Below are 21,098 nucleotides of genomic sequence, written 5' to 3'. Positions count from 1 at the left end.
TGCTCTACTACTGTTCTTATTCCCATAATCCTCACGGTTGGCCTGAAAGGTTGGCATGAGAGAGATGCCTGCATAAACAGGGCATCTCTACCCTCAATCAATCAAAAAAACAAAAAAACAAAAAAAAAAACAGGGAAAGGCACTCTCTGTCTTCTCACTTACTACACGGCAGGGAGTAAACGTCCTGACGTCCTGTTGCATCAGTGGTTCGTCGGTGCCAGCGGCGGGACGGTGCAGGGGAGTCTTTTCGGGTGGGCAGAATAGAGTAACATCCCTGACTAAGTCCCACGCAGAGGGCCTGGCCCTATCAGATGAAAAGTCCTCGTGGCATGTAATTACAAATGTGCAGGTTCCTACTCATTACAAGGGACCCGGTTATTGCATTAACCCCTGCCCTAAACAACAAGAGTTTTTTCTCGGAATCCAAAAGGCGAGCACCTTGTAATGGTAATGCGTGCTAATGAACTTCTATTAGATGTTATCCTGCTAACTGGGTGTAATTGCCGCACAGGCCTGGCAGCTCACCAGCGATTCCAAATGAAGCATGCTACCTGGCTATATTGAACTCTGAGCTCTGTTAAAAGGCTTAGACGTCATTAGCCTGGATTAGCAACACAACATTTGAAATGGAATCTAAGAATTCACATTCACTAATGTACTGCTGGATTATATCTGCCCACGCTGCACACACACATACTTATACTGTTGTACTGTTGACATTATGCTGAGCGCTTTAGAATAAGGGAATTAGCAACAGGCAGGCGTCGGCACGGTTTGTTGTAGAAAACCCTAATGGGCGTCGGCAGCCAATCAGAACAAGGAGAGGCCGCGATGCCGCCTTTGGCCTGTCAACGCACCGACAACCCAAAGGAGAGCGTGGCCTGTCACTCAAAATATGACCGCTGCTCAATCAAACATTATACAGTCAGCCCAAAAAGTATTTAATGTGCTCACGCGCACACTCACACACAAACAGACTCTTTGAAAATACTAATGCTGGAGCGTGCAGCCTCTGGCCATCACAGCTGCTGCTACTTCCCCTAAATGGCTCAAATTACTAACCGCACGCACACACGCACGCACACACGCACACGCACGCACACACACACACACACACACGCACACGTTATTTGGCTGTTTTTGACCCGGAAAATCTGTTGAAGTCGGACATATTTAAATCTCTCCGGTCGTAATGTCTGGTGAAAATGATTCCTTCCAAGCACAATTTGAATAAGTGCTGGGTGGATTTAGATTTTTTTTTTTAAGTCTGCAGATCTGTTCATTTCCGAGCTTGCAGTGGGAAGCCAATCAGTTTGGACGATTTAAAGCTGACCTTTCACCTATGACCAATCACGTTTGTCGATATAGAACTATGCCCCGCCCCTCCCTGGTGGACAGGTTGCGCTTGTAAACACACACACACACACACACACACACACACACACACACGGAGCAGAGCCGGAGCATCCAGAACTCTGAGGAGAAGCAGAAAGATGATTTGTCGTTGAGACACATACATTCATAGTTTGGTGTTTTTTTGGGATATTTAAGTTCCGACCCAAAGCAGACGGTAAATATTCATTGTGTAAAATATGTCGACGGGACGCCCAGACGAAGCCAGACAACACGACAAATTGTATTATCTATTTAGACCTACTTGACATATTTATTTTGTTTTTGTTTGATCAAAATTGTATTTTAGTCAAATGTTAATAAAAATGATTTGATTTCAAGTTGTTATATTCCTAATTTTTATTTATCTATTTTTAAAATGGCGTTTACTGACGGGACTTATTTTATTTTGAACATTCAATTAAACTAATGATACATCTACATGCCTTGATTATGTCATTCTCTATAAAGCCTGCTTATCAATTGTTTTTAAGCTCAATAAACACAGATAATATTTGACCACAATCTCTCCCATTTGTCCGGGAAATTGAAGTCTTCTTGGACACGATGAACAGCACCAATTTATTCTAACGGAAACTCTGACACACACACACACACACACACACACACACACACACACACACACACACACACACACACACACACACACACACACACACACACACACACACACACACACACACACACACACACACACACACACATCCCCCTCACTGCGTCAGCAAACACACACATATGGCTGCAATGACGTCAGAGAGACAAACAACAACGCTGTGACATTACCGTGGAAACAAATAGTTCTATGTGTGCGTGTGAGGGGGAGAGGACAGAACCATGAATGTGTGAGTTGTTTGTTTTCTAAGAGAAAAAGCTTGTAAAATAACTGTTAATTAAACCCTGCAGCTCTTATTAAAAACAGAGAAAACAAAAAAAAAAATAAAAAATAAACAATGACCCCGTGGTTATTTCACCCTGATTATAAGAATGGAGCGCTCTGCACGGAGAAGAGTCTCTGGAGAGAGTGTCTTTGCTTGCGTGTGTGTGCATCCCTGGAGCGGCGAGCGGTAAGCTTGGTGAGCCCTAATGAAGTGGAATAGGTGAGCTCAAAGCTTTCACAAAGGGTCTGGAAAACTGCTGAGCTGAGCTGTTATCACTGCGCTTGCATGTGTGTGTGTGTGTGTGTGTGTGTGTGTGTGTGTGTGTGTGTGTGTGTGTGTGTGCAGTTCTAAGTGTGTAATTGCTGCAGAGCATGTAAACCACTGACCCCAGCACATTTCATCTCTTCCCCGCGCTCGCTCCCCTCGGCCACACGCCAAACTTCTATCATTGTCCCCCTGAACAATGATCCACCACTTCCACAAACCTCTCTCTCATCCTCCGACCTCCATCTTGACAAATCAAGAAAAATGTCAGCTAGGTCCCGTGGATTGCTGTCAATTGCTCCAGCTTGTCTGTCACTTTTGCCGCTACACCACACTGCAGCTGAGGAAGCGTGTTAAGCCACGTTGTTCATATCACAGACATGAGCGGCTGACGGACACCTAGCTGGCTAAGCATGCATGGCTGCGCCAGGGCATTTGGGCAGCAGATTAAAATCCAAGCGGCTGGGCCCAGCTAACTGGTAGCTGAGAGTTGGCGTTGAACCTCTGTCTGTTGTGTGCTCTCCTCCCGGCCTTAGGGTAAAGCATGCATCAAAGAAACTCACCCCAGAGAGGAGGTGTGTGAAATGCGGCCTGTAGACAAGCGTGTCAAAACGCGGGAATGCTATGAAGAAAGAAAACAAATATCTACCCAGCACCTCACAGATCAAGCCTGACAGCTGTGGCAACGCTCACTTTCTGTATGGTGCAGCAAGACCCGCAAATAGCAAAGGAACTCTGCAACAAATGTGGATAAAGAGCCTGTACCCTGGAAAGGACATAAGCAATAATGCAATAAATAAAACAGTGGCCAACTTGGTTGGGGGATACCAGCTTCACATATTACATGATGTCATGGAGGACACACCAATCCAACGCACTGAAATGCACATTAAGATGGTGGCGAGCGTAAACCCAAACTCGAGGCTTTAAACTCACCCCTTCGGAAACCGAGGGCCGACCTCACAGAAGTCACGTCTATTTTCCTTCTACAGCCCTGGCACTTGCGGTAAGTGAGTCCCTGTGCTTCTTATTGACTCTTCGTCCTCCTCCAACCCTGATCAATGATTCAACCTCCCAGATGACACCTGGCCCTCAAGTTGTCTCTCTTTCATCTCTCCCCCACCCCCATCTCGCCTCAGCTTCTCTCACATCCAGCTATGCCACCAAACACCTTACAGGTTGATTCTTCAGATTGAAAGAGAAGTGGGCAAATATTTGAGGGGCTGAGTCTGTGCGCAAGATTTGAGTGTGTGTGTGTGTGTGTGTGTGTGTGTGTGTGTTTTTGATTGCCTTAATACAGTCATGGGACCCCTTGCTCCTGGCAGACGACATGCCATGTAAGCACGAACACACAGGATGAACAAACAGGCAGTGGCAAAACTCCCAGAAGTGCGGGACCCTCGCAGGAGATGGAGCAACGGCTGCAATGCTTGTGAATTACCCGTTGAAGTGTGCAAACACCAGGCCTGGAGCTGTTGGGAGGGAACAACGCTGTTTGTCTGTTTGCGTGTATTAGGGGTGCAGCCGATCATAAAACTCACGGTTCGGATCGTATCATGGTTTTGAGCCACGGATCGGATAATTTTTCGGATCAGCAAAAACAAACAAACAAACAAACAAATAAGCAAACAAACAAACAAATAAATAAGAAATAAAAAAGGGAGACAAATATAAATTTGCGTTCCATTGACTCTGAACTTTTGCCCATGCTCTTAAATGAAAACAACATACAAGATGTCTAATGTTAAAATAAAATCTTAAAATACACAAAATATTCAATACCCAATTGTTAAATGAAAGTGCAATAAGGCACGCATGATACCTTCTTCCTTTAAACATGGAAGTATGAAAAAACATGATTAGATCTGCCCCCAGTAACTGAATTTAATTCCATCATTATGTTAAATTTCTCACATTTCTAACAAACTAAATTTTATGAAAATCAGTATTCAGAATTAAGCAAGTTACAGGCTGATTCTGGAGGGAAGTTTACATCTCTCAATACACATTATATTATTTGTTTACTGGCGGATCCTGGCCACTCCAATATGGCGGACGAGCAGACGCCCTTTACATGTCGTGAAGTAGCAGCAATGTACCATAAAGCAATGATTTCGCTTCTGAATTAAACACAGCACACGTCTGTCGTGTGTGTCTTCTTTTCACTGCCACTCTGCATCGAGATTTGCGCAATTATTACTTTAAAGCGTAACAGCGGCAGTAAAACTGTATTTTGCTACGACGGTTACATTTTGCAGTTAATCTGCTGTTCACATGCGTGCCGAACCGTGGGGGGCGATCCGTAACGGTTATGGATCAACTACGTTCCGTTATGCCACTGGCATGCACGTTTGTGAAGCACACTGATTTTGCCGCCGTGCGCTCTTGAGAACTCTTGCCGTTAAAGGTGTTTCTCCCCACCGATCCTCCAACTTGACTCACTACAGAGACTCCATTAAGTTTCATTTCAAGAGGCAATACAGCCATACGCCTAAACGCGAATGTTCAGAAGTCAATGAGTAACAAGAGCTTTACTGACTGACTTATTGACTGGCTGAGTGGAGACTGAATGAGTCAGAGCAGTGACGCACTACAAGGCCATGTGTGGGACTGGCGTGGAAAAATCAAAAGGGTCCTGTGTCGCAGGAGTTGCGTGGACGCCGGGCGTCGGCGTGCGCACATGCGTGGAGCAAAAGAAACCGAAAAAAGAACAAAAAACTTTTGTCTTGTGTCCAGACAAGAGCCCTGCCCCACCGCTGGTCTGCCCGGTGCTGCTGCAGTCTTGGGACACCGCGTTGTTCCTGACTGTTTGCTGCGTCTAAAAGCATCCGACCCGCTGAGCTAGCAAGCTGCTTTGAGACTTCGCTGACCGACTGACTAATGTTAGCGGCCAAACCGCGTGGGCCTATCTTGGCGGCTTCGAGAGCAAAAAAAAAAAACAAAACAGATGGGACAGTCAGCCAAAGGGACCAGGAACCCAGTGCTTCATCACTACCAGTCAACATGTCTATTGTTGACACCGTGGGAGGACACAGAGAGAGAGAGAGAGAGAGAGAGAGAGAGAGAGAGAGAGAGAGAGAGAGAGAGAGAGAGAGAGAGAGAGAGAGAGAGAGAGAGAGAGAGAGAGCGAGCTTTATGCATAAAAACTGGACCTGCGCTAAAGATAAAATAAACAACACTGTGTTGTGGTGCATCTTCAACATTTGAGTTTTGCTCTTCATTGACTTGCAATGAATGCAGTACTCACAACACAGCCTTCAATACGCTGCATAGCCAAGCATGGGAGATGTGTGTGTGTTTAAAAATATGCAAGAAATAGCGAACAAGTGTTGCACGACCTTGCTCCATGCCTGAAGGGCAAGGGGCTTCACTTCCCTGATGAATTAATAAAGGAGGAAAATTAGGATAATATTTACATTATGTGTGATGCACTCATTCCCATTCAAGGGGGAGATGAGGAAGAACAGAGAGACACATGAACGCTAAAAAAAAAATAACGGTTTTGTCATTCTTCTTTTCCTCTTTGGTGTCACAATGCGTTATTTGAATTGCTGTGCTAATATCGTGGGCAATACAAGTCAGCCATCTTTGGAGAAGAAAATAAAAGACAAGGAGAGCGACACAAGGAGTTTGAGAGGAAGACCCCAATTGCTCTGGTCGGAAAAGTGGCGGTTTGGAGGGGGACAATGTGCGCCCCTGGCTCGTTGCTACGTACAATAGGGCTGTAGCACGCGGAGCATGTGTCATCCATCTGTCAGACAATATGTCAACACCGGCAGAGCTCTGCTAAACGTGGCAAAGCCCCCCAACTGAGGACCTTCGCCTCTCAAAACCACTCCACCGCACTCATTACTTCCAATCAATCCTTTCCCCTCTCACACTCTTGGCCGGATGATTCCTCCCTCTCCCTCACTTTTGTGCCACGGAGATACTCGTAGGAAGACACACGACCTCTTTTTGCGCATTTTTAATTTATATAGGTATGTGTGTATGAATGATTAATATTGCCTGGTTTGGGAGTGAGACAATCTCACGTCTCCCCGCCAAGGGCATACACACCCACGCTGCAGCCAAAACACGTAATGATTTGAACCCAATTCTAAGTTACGGCTCAGCCACTGACAATGAAAACCTAAACAAAGAGCCGTGATGATAAGGATGAGCTGTGTGTGTTTGACTCACTCTGTCTCCATAAGCCACGTCACCCGCTATTCACATTCAAGTAATTATTGAATAAGGCTCCTGGACACATACTAGGCAACAAGCCCTCACTGAGGGATCTCTGTTCCTTATACACCGATCAGCCACAACATTAAAACTACCTGTCTAGTATTGTGTGGATCCCCCTTGTGCCACCAAAACAGCTCCGACCGGTCGAGGCATGGACTCCTCTAGGCGTCCTGCGCAGGCCCGTGCAGAGACGTTAAGGGTGGCAGGTGCTCAAAAAAAAAAAAAAAAGAAAAGGCAGATCAAGGGCGCCCGTGATGGTGCGCATCGGGAAGCCCGTGATCTCCGCTCCACTGTGCGCACATCGCAGGCTCTCATGAATATGCTTCCCCATACAATCCTCGACGCCCATTCCCACTTAGACACAAAAATGTGCCTGATAAAAAGGCCAAAGGGGCAGGTTCCCTCCGCGCCCCCACCTGCACATGCCTGGCCCCTGTGGTATCTAGACGTTGGCAGTAGGATGCAAATTTAAAGGAATTTACTAAATCGATAGTGGTTCACCTAAACAAGCAATCTGAGATTAATTGATGACATAAAAGCTAATGACGTCACCAGGGGGTGGCGCCATGGCGCTGGGTGGTGGGAAGCTATACGACATCGCGAACCTCCGAGATTTTGTGACTTGGCGCGAGGGCCGTTTCTACTCATTTCATTTTAAAATGGAGAATTTTGAGGCAAGACTTGCTGAGCTGGTTTGTGGTTACAGGAATATTTACGACCCGTCCTTGCGCAATTAAATATCTTAACTTTTTGCCGTCCTCCCTGACGGAATGAGCTGGATGTTATGTAGCAGATCAAGTTTGGTTCAGATATGGACAACTTCAGGCTAATGAAATTACTAAGCATTATTAAAATTCTTGTATATAATAACAGACAAAATAATTTTGGTATGGTTTATTGAAGTCATCACCATAGCAAATGTCTCTTGGTTCGTTTTGCCATCGTACCGCTCCCTCGTTCCGGGTCTTTTTTCCTCCACCGGTGCTGTTCAGAAAGTGCCGTTATCCTGTTCCTGTCTACCGTGTTCCATCTGATTGCAGCATTAGTTGTTAAGCAACAATAAACGTGTAGTTTCCTCGTCGGCATCAAGAATCGCACCTTCTTCCATTGCTCCATTGCGGACCAGACGACTAGCCTTTGCTCTCCACGCGCATCAATGAGCCTTGGGCGCCCATGACCCTGTCACCGGTTCACTGGCATCTACACCTGCTGCATCACTCTCCTCACAATACCGGCAGACATGGGCAGTAGAGTGGGCTCCTCGCTTTCTCCTTGTACTATGTAACATCCAGCTGTAATTTTCGTTGCGGAGGACGACAGAAAAAGAAAAAAATATATATATATATATATGTTTATGTATGTATGTTTATTATCATTTATAATATTTATTAAAATATTTTAACTTCCACACAAGGGAATAAATAACACATGAAGTCAGTTTTTTTTTTTTACTTTGTGCAGCTTGATTTAATTGTATTTCATAAAAAGTGTTGAAAAGAGATGGAAGTTACATATGAAAAAGTTTTGTATTTTTTCTATTTATCGTTGCAATTTTGCACAATAACTGTTCTTAAAATACCTCTTTACTATGAGGATTATGTCCTAGTTATACAGATAAGAGCACAGTAACAGCTGCCATGCAGTTACCATACCAGTTATTTACTATTTCATAAGCACTTATATTGAAATTTTAAGAAAAATAAATATACCATTATATAGACTGTTACCGTCCGTGCTTCAGAACCATGATATAATTTTAGGTCATTCCGCCCAGCCAGCATTTCAGTAAATCACTTTAATTAAGTGTTAAGAGAAAAGAGACTTTTATTTTTTTTAAAGTAAGCAAACTAGTGAGTATGTGAATGTGTACACTCGCCCCGACATGAACGCACGTGGCCTGCAGCCATGTCTGTGCGTTATCAGGAGGGGGTGAATCAGTTACATTGCAACCACAATTAAATGCCTGTCTTCCGCTAGAGTTGCTGCTTGTTGCTTCAAAGGCCTGAAAACTGAAAATCCCGAGTTAAGCGCACAATAGGATGTCACACTATGAACAACGGCCCTCCAGCTTCATGTCAGCATGAGCACTCGGTGAATAAGAGAAAGCAAATATAACAAAAGACGTTTAAGAGGGGTGAGTCATATGTGGGAAATATCAAATTTGCGGCACCATCAACCCTAATACTTATCTTTTATTCAACATTAATTGAGTGAATCCTGATCCGGACAAAATGCACGCACGCACGCACGCACGCACGCACGCACGCACACACGCACACACGCACACACGCACACACGCACACACGCACACACGCACACACACACACACACACACACACACACACACACACACACACACACACACACACACACACAGGAGGAGAGCAAGTGAGCAGAGCAGGACAGCCTCCAATTAACAGGCAACGTGTTTTAATGAGCTAATAACTGGTTAGTGCTGAGGAGTTTTTATGGGTTACTAAAATGCTAAGTGGCAGATGTGCAGCAGCTAAGAGAACCCAAGAACTACCTGCACAAAACACACAGTCCTGTGATGTGGGTGGAGCTTACAGCCCACATCTTTCCTGAATGCATGTTTGCGTCAAGCCCCAGTTTAGCGCAAAAGAACAGCCTCATTTGGTCTATAATTTCAATTGAATTTTAGCCATAATACTTGTTCTGCCCTTATTAAGTACAGGTATATCTCACTTAATGACAGAGTTCCGTTCCTACAACCAGGTCGTTAAGCAAATTGGTCTATGAGCAAGGACCTGCGTTATTTGATGGTAAGAGGGAGTGGCCGTTGCAAATGCTAGTGTAGTGAATACTGACTCTGAGAACGGTGATGAGATGAGATGTATACAGTGTATATAGTGTATAAAGTGTATAAAGTGTATATGTAGTGTATGTAGTATATATAGTATATGTAGAAGAAGAAGAACAATCTTTAATTGTCACACAGCACACCACACTACAACGCATGCACGCACACACACATGCTTTTGGATGGTGGCCGGTGAAATGAGGCCTCTGCGTTTAACCCATCCTGGCTTGTCCTTCCTCCGGGGGTACATATAGTGTTTATACAGTAGTATATGTAGTGTATGTAGTGTATATAGTATATATAGTGTATATAGTACTGTATATACAGTGTTTATAGTATATATAGTATATATAGTGTATATAGTATATAAAGGGTGATGCGCGATGAGTTGCTTGGCACTGAGACGCCATGGTATTGTACACTGCGTACAATACAGACTGGTCAGGGAGCTGGTCGTCAGTCTGAACGGTCGTTAAACAGGTAGTTCTTTAAGTGAGGCGATGTAGTCACATAAAATACATGGAACACATACAATATAGGTGGAATTTAGAGCTATAAATATATTATCAGTCGTTATCACAACAAATGCACCAAGGTGTTGCAGGGGTGCGCCAACACAGCAAAAAGTCAGAAAATACACAAACACAGCAGAGCTACAGAATACAAAGGAAAGACTGTATATTTTCTATGCACTTCTCATGGGGTTAAATGTTGGGTTGTCGCCTCACGTGAAGCAGCGTTGGATAAGATCAAAGTAGGCTTGGGCAATTGGATGAATATATATCGGCGCCCATTGGTGGTTGGTTTTTTGGGCGATTTGTCCATTTATTTCGCTAATTTAATGACCTCTAAAGCGCAATTCAAAACATGAGCGAATCAGTATTCTGCGTAGCCGCTTTAAGCGGTTGAAGCGGCCCCAGCTTTTCTCCTCGTCTGGAGAAATCCGCAAAAAGAAATAAATCACCGTAAAACCCGTTTCGAGGTCATTCTGAAACGGGCTCTCTCTCTCTCTTTCTTTGGTTCGGTTCAGATATTGGAGGAACAATGCGGCGGTGCAGAGCACAGTCAGAAACACCTGTTACTGGGGGGTGGAGCCGCAGCCACCACCTCCTCCTGTGGGGAGCAGAGACCCAGACCCAGGCGTTCTCCGGGATAATTGCACAATTTGATTCATTTTGCTGCGCGGCTGTTTATCCTTTGTAGTGAGATTTTAGAAAGCTGCCCCAAAAAATGGAAAAGAAAAAACAAAAACAAAAAACCCGACTAATTAAGCGATTGTTTTGCTGCGGCCAGTGAGACCTGATTCTCCATCCTAGGCCGCGTTTGCAAAGACGGAAAATTACTTATTTTACGTCCTTCGGTTTACCGGTTGCGTCCGGTTTAAAACCAAAATACTTTACTGCTTCTTGCTTCACACGGTATTTTCTCTCTCCTGCCACCCGTCGCTTCTCAGAATATTGCAAGGGAGAATGTGCCAGCTATAAACTCCCTGCGCTCTCTGGGCGGACGGCTTGTGACGCTGCGCTCCACCCCTGTGTAGGTATACCCGGGGCCTTACACATCCAGCTGCTGTCGCCGTGCTCTCATTATAAAAATGAATGTTTATGAATTGACCTGCCTTGTTAAACGGAAGTTAATTAAAAGAAACCCGGCCATTGTGTGCACCAATCACAAAGGAAATGGCGCAGGGGGGAGGGAGAAATCTAGCTATATGGACTAATCTCAAATGAAACTGGGATAATGGGGAATATATGTGTGCCTAGCTGGAGGAAAGGGAAGAGCTTTGGAAAAACCTGGCTGAACAAAGCGATATAAATACCATCCATTACAGTAATATTTGCGGGGCCTTTGCTGGCTGGTGCCATTAACAATAGCGCTGCCATGTGAGAATGAGGCCTTGGAGGCAAGGGTCATTATGCATTCAGCATGTGAAGTACACACATACTCTACCAGGCATGCTCACAATCGCTCTCACTCAAGGAACACACACACAAAACACAAAAATACACACCCTTCGGGGAGTCCCAACATTGGCAGCATATACATAGGGAAATGCTGACGATCAGCCACAAAGCTCTCGCCTAAAGGACAGCCTGAATCAACTGACACAAATATAGTTCGCTTCATTGGGCTTGTCAGTGTGGGTGAGGGTTTTTATTCCTTCAGTCCGACCACAGCGTTCCTTGCCTCAACTTCTATTCCATCATGTACGAACCACAAAACACAGAATGCCAAATATATTCCACGCAATAAGCTGAAGCACATAAAAGGGCACTAGCAAAGCAGCTGAAAGGGTGCTTTCTACATCTGCAAGCCATCTTTATTGCCTGAGTGTTCTCAGGTCCAGCGCATAACTCTACTCTTTTCCGAGCCCCGCGCTCCGGCCTCTTAGCGCTGAACAAATGGCATCAGCTGACGTTGATGCCGTGCTGCCATGCTCTGTGTGAGAGCCCGCAGGGTTCAAATGGTTTCTCCAACGCAAGTACGTTAATATCTCACTTGGGTGCTGGGATCCAGGCAGTGAATACGTTTATGGACAAAACTCCACCGGCCATCAAGTCCCAGTGCCAGTGCCAGTCCCAGTCTGTGTCGGTCAACGGAATCAACGCCATTCCTTGGAATTCCACAGTTGTCTGCGAATCAAGTCCCAAAAAGCAGTCCCTAGGACTTCCGAAGGGGGAAGTAGATGAGTGTGTTTAGGTTTTCTCGCACCGATCAGTTCTGAGGATTCCCTGAGGGGAACTAAACACCATCAAGGGCTTTTATTCCTGGTTGTATTCACACCGCACTGGACCTCGGAAGTGACGTCATCCAATGGGGTATCAGTGTGGGTTCCGCTGTCACTTTCACTTATTTCACCTTATCACTCTACTAAAATCTGTATCTGAACAAATTTGAGGCGAGAAATAAGTATTCCAGTTGCTGGATCTTCACTCATATCAGATCTACAAGATAGTTCTGAATTTCATAAGGCACAGGCTTGCATCGGGACACCGCACGGGGATTTAGGGGCGCACGTTAATTCATTCAAAAAACATCGTAAAATAAAATAAATGAAATAATTACATCTACAATAAAAACACTATTTTATTGTTCTTTATTTTCATTCGGTCCGCACCAAGTGCGATGAGATTCGACCGGGGTGCCTGTCCTCAGTGCGAGGGACCGGCTAGGTACCGTGGACTTAGGTCTGGACCAATCACAGTGCACCTACGACACTGAAAGCCTACTTTTGTGCCAGTAAGTCCCTGCCTTGGAGTAGGATCTTAAAACGTTCCTCAAAATCAAGTTCTAAGAACTAAGAATGTTCCTAGTTCCTGCAGTGCGGACACAAAAAAAGGATTATTCCTCCAAAAGGTTCCTAGTACGATGAAAAGGTTGCTGTGGTGCGAAAAGGCCTTTTGTGTCTATGCGTGTGCGTGTGCATGTGCGTGTGCAGGTTGTTGTAGGCAAGCCCCAAGCTGTAACCCAGGTGACAGTCTATGCTTTGGCAGTTCGGGCGGAAATGACTCAAGATTGAAGAGTTGAAATGCCCGAATGAAAAGAAAGCCAGAGAAACTCAACAGCCGAGGGAAGTACGAAGGAAAGAATGGAGGAGAGAGAGAGAGAAAGCAAGGAGGAATAATGGCTCATTAGAGTACCACTGGCTACATTGCCAGATTCAGTGGTTGACTCCCCAACACACACACACACACACACACACACACACACACACACACACACACACACACACACACACACACACACACACACACACACACACACACACACACACACACACACACACACACACACACACACACACACACTCTTTTTTACTAGAAAACACAGAAAAGATGGGCCCGAAAAATAATTCCATCTCTACCCAAAAGATCTCTTCATAAGTTGATTGTTGTCAATCGTTCCCGACATAATTCTCCTGTCCCGGGAATGTATGTGCTCGGCTGTGAAGGGCGTTAACAATACTTGATAGAATTATATTTGTGACCGAGCTTGCGGGGGAAGTGATCCCGTTTGCCTGCTGTAGAAGGGAAAGTTCTTGTTACTTGTTGTTCTCAGTGAAAGTGAGAGAAGGAAGCTTCATTACCACATTTTATGTCCTACTCCAGGGTTGGAATATTTTTTCTCCGAGTCAAACTTTCAGTGGGACTCTTAATACGCAATTTGTAATTTGATAAAAAAAAATATGGGCCCTGGGCAACAGTAATAGCCTATATTTTCCTTTAAAAAACACACACACACACACACACACACACACACACACACACTTCAATGGAGGGACCCTTATCTTCCTTATCATCTCCCAAAAATGTAGCTTCATAGACACCCAGTGTGTTGCCCTGCGCCACAAACCTGCTGGCTGGCTAATTATACACATAAGACATCTCAGTGGGGGAGCATTTGTGACTCTTACCGGTAATTCATTAATAATGCATTAATGAAGGAGGCCCTTTGTTAGCCAACAGAAACCTGTTGTGACCACACATGCAACCTAACTAGAACACACCTTTGCACAGCATGTAGTAGGGGTGCAACGGATCACAAAACTCACGGTTCGGATCGTATTATCGTTTTGCGTCACCGATCTGAGTTATTTTCCGATAGGCAAAAAAAATTTATTAAATAAAAATAGGAGACAAATATAACTTTGCTTTCCATTTATTCTGTAAAACAAGTTTTGCCCATGATCTTCAATGAAAACACATCCTATATGCCTAATTTTTAAATAAAATATTTAAATATATTTGATAAACCTTCTTCCTTTAAACATGGTAGTGAATGAAAAAGATATGATTAGATCCGTAAGCAATATGTAACCAGTATCATTTCTCACGTTTATAAATAAAAAAAATTAAAATAAAATGGTGAAAAACGTATTCACATTATATTCGTTCATATTTGTTTAGTAGCGGACCATTCCAATATGGTAGACAGGCAGATGCATCACGGCGACATACAGCAGCTCCTTCACCACATGTCCTAAAGTAGCAGCAACATAGCATGACGTACCGCAACCCAATCACTGCGCTTCAGTGTAAGTCAGCACGCATCTCTCGTCTACTGTGTCTTCTTTTTACTGCATCTCTGCATCGATATTTATGGTATTAAAGTAACAGCGGCAGTAAAACTGTATTTCACTATAATGGTTAAATCTTGCAATTAAACGGCGGTTGACATGCGTGCCAAACCGTGAGAGGCGGATCAGGGATCATCTCTGTTCCGTTACACCACTAGCATGTACACGTGCACACAAAAGCATAAACCACAAAACACGTCCAAATAGACAGTAACATGTACTGGTGTGTGTGTGTGTACAGGTAAGCACTGTGTGTCCCTGCGTGCGCTTGTATGTGTGTGTGCGTGTGTGTATGCATGCGTGCGCGTTTGTGTGTGTGTGTGTGTGTGTGTGTGTATGCATGCGCGCGCGTTTGTGTGTGTGTGTGTGTGCAGGCGTGCACAGGTAAGCACGGTGTGTCCTTGCGTGTGTGAGTCTGTTCCACCCGCATCTGCCACAGCGTGATTGGAACAGTGAGTTGGACGGTTAGTGTGTGTGGCCTGCCAGCCTCCTCCATGCTTCAGTGCCCGTGTGCCAGGGGAGGAAGAGAAACGCAGGCCAGCCGGGTCCCGCTGCCGACGAGAACCGACGCCGCTCCAGTTGGCCTTTTCAACAATCTTACTCTTCCTCTATCTTATTACCGTTGTGATGGCAACCATCAAGAAGTTCCTTCTCTAGCTTAGACTCCTTTCAGGAGTATTGCAAATCTATTAGAACTCTGCAGTAGTTAAGATGAGGGGCTTTGCTGGGAAAAGAGGAAAGGGATTATCTTCCCTTTCCTAAGACCGGCTTCCGGCATTGCACAGTACCCAAAAAGACTGCTGTCACTTCCAATGCCCTATGACGGCCTAGGCCCAGAAGAGATTTTTGGGAAAATTCCAATTTCCAATGCCCATCACGCTAGAGACGCTTTCTGACAGCGCGGGCTGCTGAGTGTGATGAGGCTCAGAGGGGTTAGTGATCTGTAAGAAAGCTGCTGTTGTGTAGTTAGCTCCGTCGCTAGCCTGCTTAGGTCCATTTAAAAATAATTATAAGCATCAAACGATGCATCGCGATCCTCTTCTGACTAGAAAAAAAAAAAAAAAGTTGATTACTGCATTCGGAATGGGTCAGACACCGCGTACGCACCAGCTTTCATCTGCACCGACATGAAGAGAGGCGGAAGAGGAAAGCTGGAAGTGGTCCCTCCATAACAGTTCTATTTACTCTGCAGAAGACTACCCACCTGTGTCCTGATGCCGCCTGGCATACACAAAATCCTCGGTAAGTGAGGGAACATTTTCATGCTGGATCAAAATAAGGGCCGAGCGACTAGCTGTCCACCTTCTGAAGCTGGGGGTGGCGGGGGTTTTGGGTGCGAGGTGAGGTTGATGGACTCTGCTAAGCGCAGCTCTTTTCACTTGTCACCGCACAAAGTGAGCGGACGGGACCTTCTCCACGGTGGGTTTTGTCCCACAGCTTGATGAGGGACGGATAAATATTTTATCAGCTGAGTGTGAGAACACTCTCGTATATCATGTATGTGTAATTGTGCGTACTGAAGCCAGTGTTTCAGCAGACCCCCGCCCCCCCGAGCTGCAACGGAGAAGCCTGAGCGCATACAATACCATATAAACTGTGGCGTGCGTCGACACACGGTTTGGGCGGAAGTCCCGCAGGTAACTCCTGCCTGCCTGTGTATTCCCCTGAGGCCGAGGACCCTGCTCAGTCACGGCTACGGCAACACTCCGTGCTGCATGTTCTTGATTCAAACTTTTCTTGATAAACACAAACACAATAAAGATGATCCCAGACAACTGAACCCGAAAAGGGGGACTCCCTCTAAAAGCAGACAGTAACGTCCCTCTCTGACAGTTCACTGTCTGCCACAAACAAAAATAAACACTTAAAATGAAAAAGAAAAACTATGCCTTTGGAGAACAAATACATTTTTAGTTTTGATTTGGTTTGGTTTCATGGTCGAATGTTTGGCAGTCAACTCCAATACAATCCTACAACAGTATTTTTAAATCCACGAGACAGTGTATTTAAAAAAAAAAGAATAAAAAAAGCCTTTAACCTAATGACCAACAGCCTACAGGCCAAGTGGTGTAGCAGCATGCTATCTGGAAGCTGGTATTATTAGTTTGGCCAATTCATGAGCACAGCGATGCATCCATGGCCTCCGGCTGACTCTTTGAGAGGCAAGGCTCTCCCGCACCGCCGATGCTTCTTAATGTAGGTCAGTGTTCCACACATGCTCCATCAAGGACAGACATGCATATGCATGGTTAAATAAGTGTGCCACACCCCCCCAACTCACCCATTATCGCCAAACACAAACTTGTTACGCCCCATAATCGCGAAAGACGCAGAAGAATAAATAGTCTTCCAAAACTGCTCTAAAAAATTAATTACTACACTTCTCCTGGGGGAGAGGTAATGAAAAGGATCAGCTCAGAAACATACACACACACACCAAAGACCTTGGCCTGTTTGATTATTTCTTGCACTCTGAGCGGGTTTTTGTGTTGGAACTGTGGCAGAGCGATGTCGGTTCACTCCATGAGGTGATGAGAACAACTGAAACCCACATTCGCAGCAGTGCCAGTTCAGCCTGAGGCTCAGACACCCTGTCACCTCCTATAGAGGGACATATTCTCTCTTGCGCACGTGCGCGCGCGCGCGCGCGCGCACACACACACACACACACACACACACACACACACACACACACACACACACACACACACACACACACACACACACACACACACACACACACACACACACACACACACACACACACACACACACACACACAGAGTTATAATAAGAAATTCAGCCTTTGCACAGCAGCCCCAGAGTGTCCTGCATGGCCGCAAGCTATGCAAATGCAGCTTAATTCACTTTTACATTGGAGCGGAGCAGCCCTGCTTGACTCTGCGCGTGTGATAAAAGGACCATCTCAATTGTTAAATTCACGGCGAGATGATGTGGCCAGGGCTGGGTGGTCGCCGTGCCATTTCAGTAAAGAATATCACATGGGGTTTGGCGCTCCATCAACAGAAAGGAGCTTGTACAGTAACCGCTCAGTGGCCTGTTCCTGGTGGCTCCGTAATGCCGGTGCTGAGAAAAGTGCATTGTAATGCAATAACCATAAAGTCCAAAGCTCACGTATAACCTAATATGAAACGTCGAACCTGGGATTGCGGGTATCTGTGTTTTTGCACAGAAGCAACTTGCATGTGATGCAGTACAGTTATTAACCCCTTGTTATCGTTTCTGCGGTTGCAAAAACACAGAGATAGCGGTTCCCAAGATGAACCAGAGAAGAGTATAGCCCAGAGGTGTAGTGCGTCTCTTAATGTGCGAGTCAAACTAATGGACTGCTTCCTTCTACAGTACTCCTGACCTCTCTCTCCATCCCATCAACCCAACGGACATTCAGGCAGAAAGACAAAGACGCATACACACACACACACAGACTGACACGCAGGATTTGTGTACGAGGTCAGCATTCTAAAAATCAAGAGCTTAGGAGGACTAAATCCCACACACACACACACACACACACACACACACACACACACACACACACACACACACACACACACACACACACACACACACACACACACACACACACACACACACACACACACACCTAAATAAATCCTGCTCACACACGGCCAATGGGGCAACACATACTGGGCCAACACAGTCCTCGCAATGCTGCCTTTCAAGCACAGTTCGGAATGACCTATATATAGTCCTAGATCCGCAATCACATGGGTGGAAAAGGCACACATACACAAATGTGCGCATAAATACATACACTGCGCAGGGGTAAGATTTCAAAAGTGATGTTTTCCTGGCTGCTGTGTTATTTGATTGGGTTTCCCCCGCAGGTAACAACATTTATCTCTGTAGATAAAGCTACGGTTAATGCTCCGTACGTAGAACCGCCGTCTCGCCGACAAAAGGCCGCTCCCCTGCCTCCCCCCAAAACTCCATATCGCTGCGAATCTGTCAAAAACATTGAGTAAGGCCCTGAGACGGACCACTCACACTGCCTTGTTTTACTACGCATGTATGTATGTGTATGTGGCAGGACACGTTTGAAAATGGCTCTTTCCTCCTGCCCGAATCTCACGCATGCCTTCTTCACCTGGGATCCTCGGCTTGAACAGGTTGGTTGTGACTGCGCGGCGGACGCCTTGTGTTTGTTTGTTTTTTTGTTGCATTTTCCTTTTCAAACAAAAAATCGGGCGCATGATGATGACAACACATAGTTTTCAGGCTTGTCTAAACACGTACAACGCTGGCCCCATTGCCCCTGTCGACAGTCAACCGCCGTTCCGGCTCTACGATCGCCCCCCAAAAACCGGTCAGCCTGCACCGACTGACTGGATGACTGATTGTATAACAGACTGGGAGCAGAGTGGAGAAGGCCAAGCTGCTGATTCATTTCGAGCTCCTGTTTGTGATACAGCCGATGAAGTGCCCCGCTGACGACTAGTACTTTAGACAATGGTTTGTTTGTGATTTTCACCCGAAGCAGAGCCGTTACTCCTCAAAAAAATGTCTCCTCTTTTCCAACTTGTCTTCTCTAACTGGAGAGAGAAAAAAAACAACAAAAAAACACTCAAAAGTCAAGTTAATGTTCCCCAACCAGCCGGACCTGGACTTACAGCAGGGCACTTTCACTCAGTTATACGCTGACATTTGGAAATATTCTTCTGCAGTTCTTTACTCTCCTATATGAGGAGACCGTATCCATCCCAAAACCAACGACACGCAAGACAAGCAACACAGTTCTACTAACCTAAAAATAAACAAACAAATAAAGTGCCGGGATAGCTGATGAGATCAAGATTGGAACGGAGCAGGTACAGTAACAAGGTCAGACAAACAGACTGGAAACTGGAGGGATTCAACCTGGCACAGTGAATAATTACCTGCTCCGTCATGTTTTGGCAGGGCGTCTGATAAATCATTCTAGCAGCATGTGAATGTTCATGGCCACGTGAGGACCACGTTATGTAGTGTCGCAAGACTAATTACAATACAATTAACAATCAATTTACGTTTAACCGGGGCAGATCGTTAAATGGTAGCCCACGTAGAGTAATGGCGAGGATACCGAAAAGTGTGCAGATAGGGCTTTTGCGAGCGGGGTCATTAAAAAGGGCAATTGAGTCGACTGCGATGTAATTAACCTCCCATCTCTGTGTTATTACAGCAAAAAGGGGGGCGTTTGACGAAGCAATCAGTTCAAAAGGTTGAAAATGTTGAATGTTGAGGCGCATCGCCGCAAAGAGGCCTTAACTCTAGAGAGAAATAATTATTATTATTATTATTATTATTATTATGACAATTATCATCACCAGTCACCAGCAATGACCGGATCAGAGGCACGGCTGACTCATGGTGCGTCCCTGCATCAAACCACCACCGACCACTGGGTCAGAGCTGAGGAAAGCATGCGAGGTGAGGGGATGAGGGGGGGGGGGAAGAGTGATAATTCATATCAATCAATGTCGAATCGTGACATTTAAACAACGGTCGGGAAAAGTGCGTTTGGGGCACGCGTTGGGTGGAAAAAGTAAGCCGTGCATGGCTTGGGGGATCCTGGGATTTGGAGTTGGAAATGGGAAAAAAAACAAACCAAAAAAAAACTGCAAACACGGCTCGCGTGCGTGTGTAAGTGTGTGTGTGTGTGTGTAAGTGTGTGTGTGTGTGTGTGTGTGTGTGTGTGTGTGTGTGTGTGTGTGTGTGTGTGTGTGTAGAGCCGTTTGGACACATTGGAAAAACAGACGGCGGATCGTGACACTTACTTCCCGATGACCTCGCACAGCTCGTACACATCTTCAAAGAGGATGTCGTCGTCCGCCATAGTCCGAGTGGGGCGTCGGGGGGAAGTGATCCCCCGGAGAGACGCGCAGACAAAGGCCACGAGCGGCTGGCGCTTTGACAGACAACCTGGGAAGTTGCGAGACGCGTCCCCACAATTCCCGATTCCAGTCGACTCCCCCACCACCACCACCACCACCAGCAGCAGCAGCAGCAGCAGCAGCAGCACCACCACCACCACCACCCGCCCGCCCGCACGCTGCTGCAGAAGGAGACGCTTCAAAGCAAATTGGTCGCGTGTCTGAAATAATCCGTGTGTCTCTCTCCGCTTCGGGCCCCACCTTTCCTCCTTTCCTCCTTTCCTCCTTTCCTTCCTTCCTTACCGTCCTCCCCCGGTGCTCCCCGGTGCTCCCCGGTGCGGCGGCTCCTCAAAGCAGAACCGTGTGCGTGTCAAACTATCGTTACTGTAAACAACTCCGCTCGCGCGCCTCTTCACACGGGAAACGGTGTGTGTGTGTGTGTGTGTGTGTGTGTGTGTGTGTGTGTGTGTGTGTGTGTGTGTGTGTGTGTGTGTGCGCGCGGCCAACGGAGCGCTCCGCGG

General features: G+C 45.9%; 1 protein-coding gene across 2 annotated transcripts in view; it reads right to left on the bottom strand.

The window, feature by feature from the left end:
- The window catches only part of caska (calcium/calmodulin-dependent serine protein kinase a), a 110,178-nt gene extending 89,511 nt beyond the window's left edge, over nt 1–20,667 (bottom strand). For both annotated transcript variants that reach the window (XM_080019675.1, XM_080019676.1), the window contains exon 1: nt 20,482–20,667. In XM_080019675.1, the coding sequence (XP_079875801.1) occupies nt 20,482–20,540 (59 nt within the window). In that variant the 5' untranslated portion in view covers nt 20,541–20,667. The remainder of the gene's footprint in view (nt 1–20,481) is intronic.
- Nucleotides 20,668–21,098: the final 431 nt, after the last annotated feature.

The sequence above is a fragment of the Zeus faber genome, assembly GCF_960531495.2.
Source record: "Zeus faber genome assembly, chromosome: 18".
Taxonomy (NCBI): domain Eukaryota; kingdom Metazoa; phylum Chordata; class Actinopteri; order Zeiformes; family Zeidae; genus Zeus; species Zeus faber.
The sequence above is the reverse complement of the archived record's forward strand: the minus strand, read 5'-3'. Positions and strand labels throughout refer to the sequence as shown.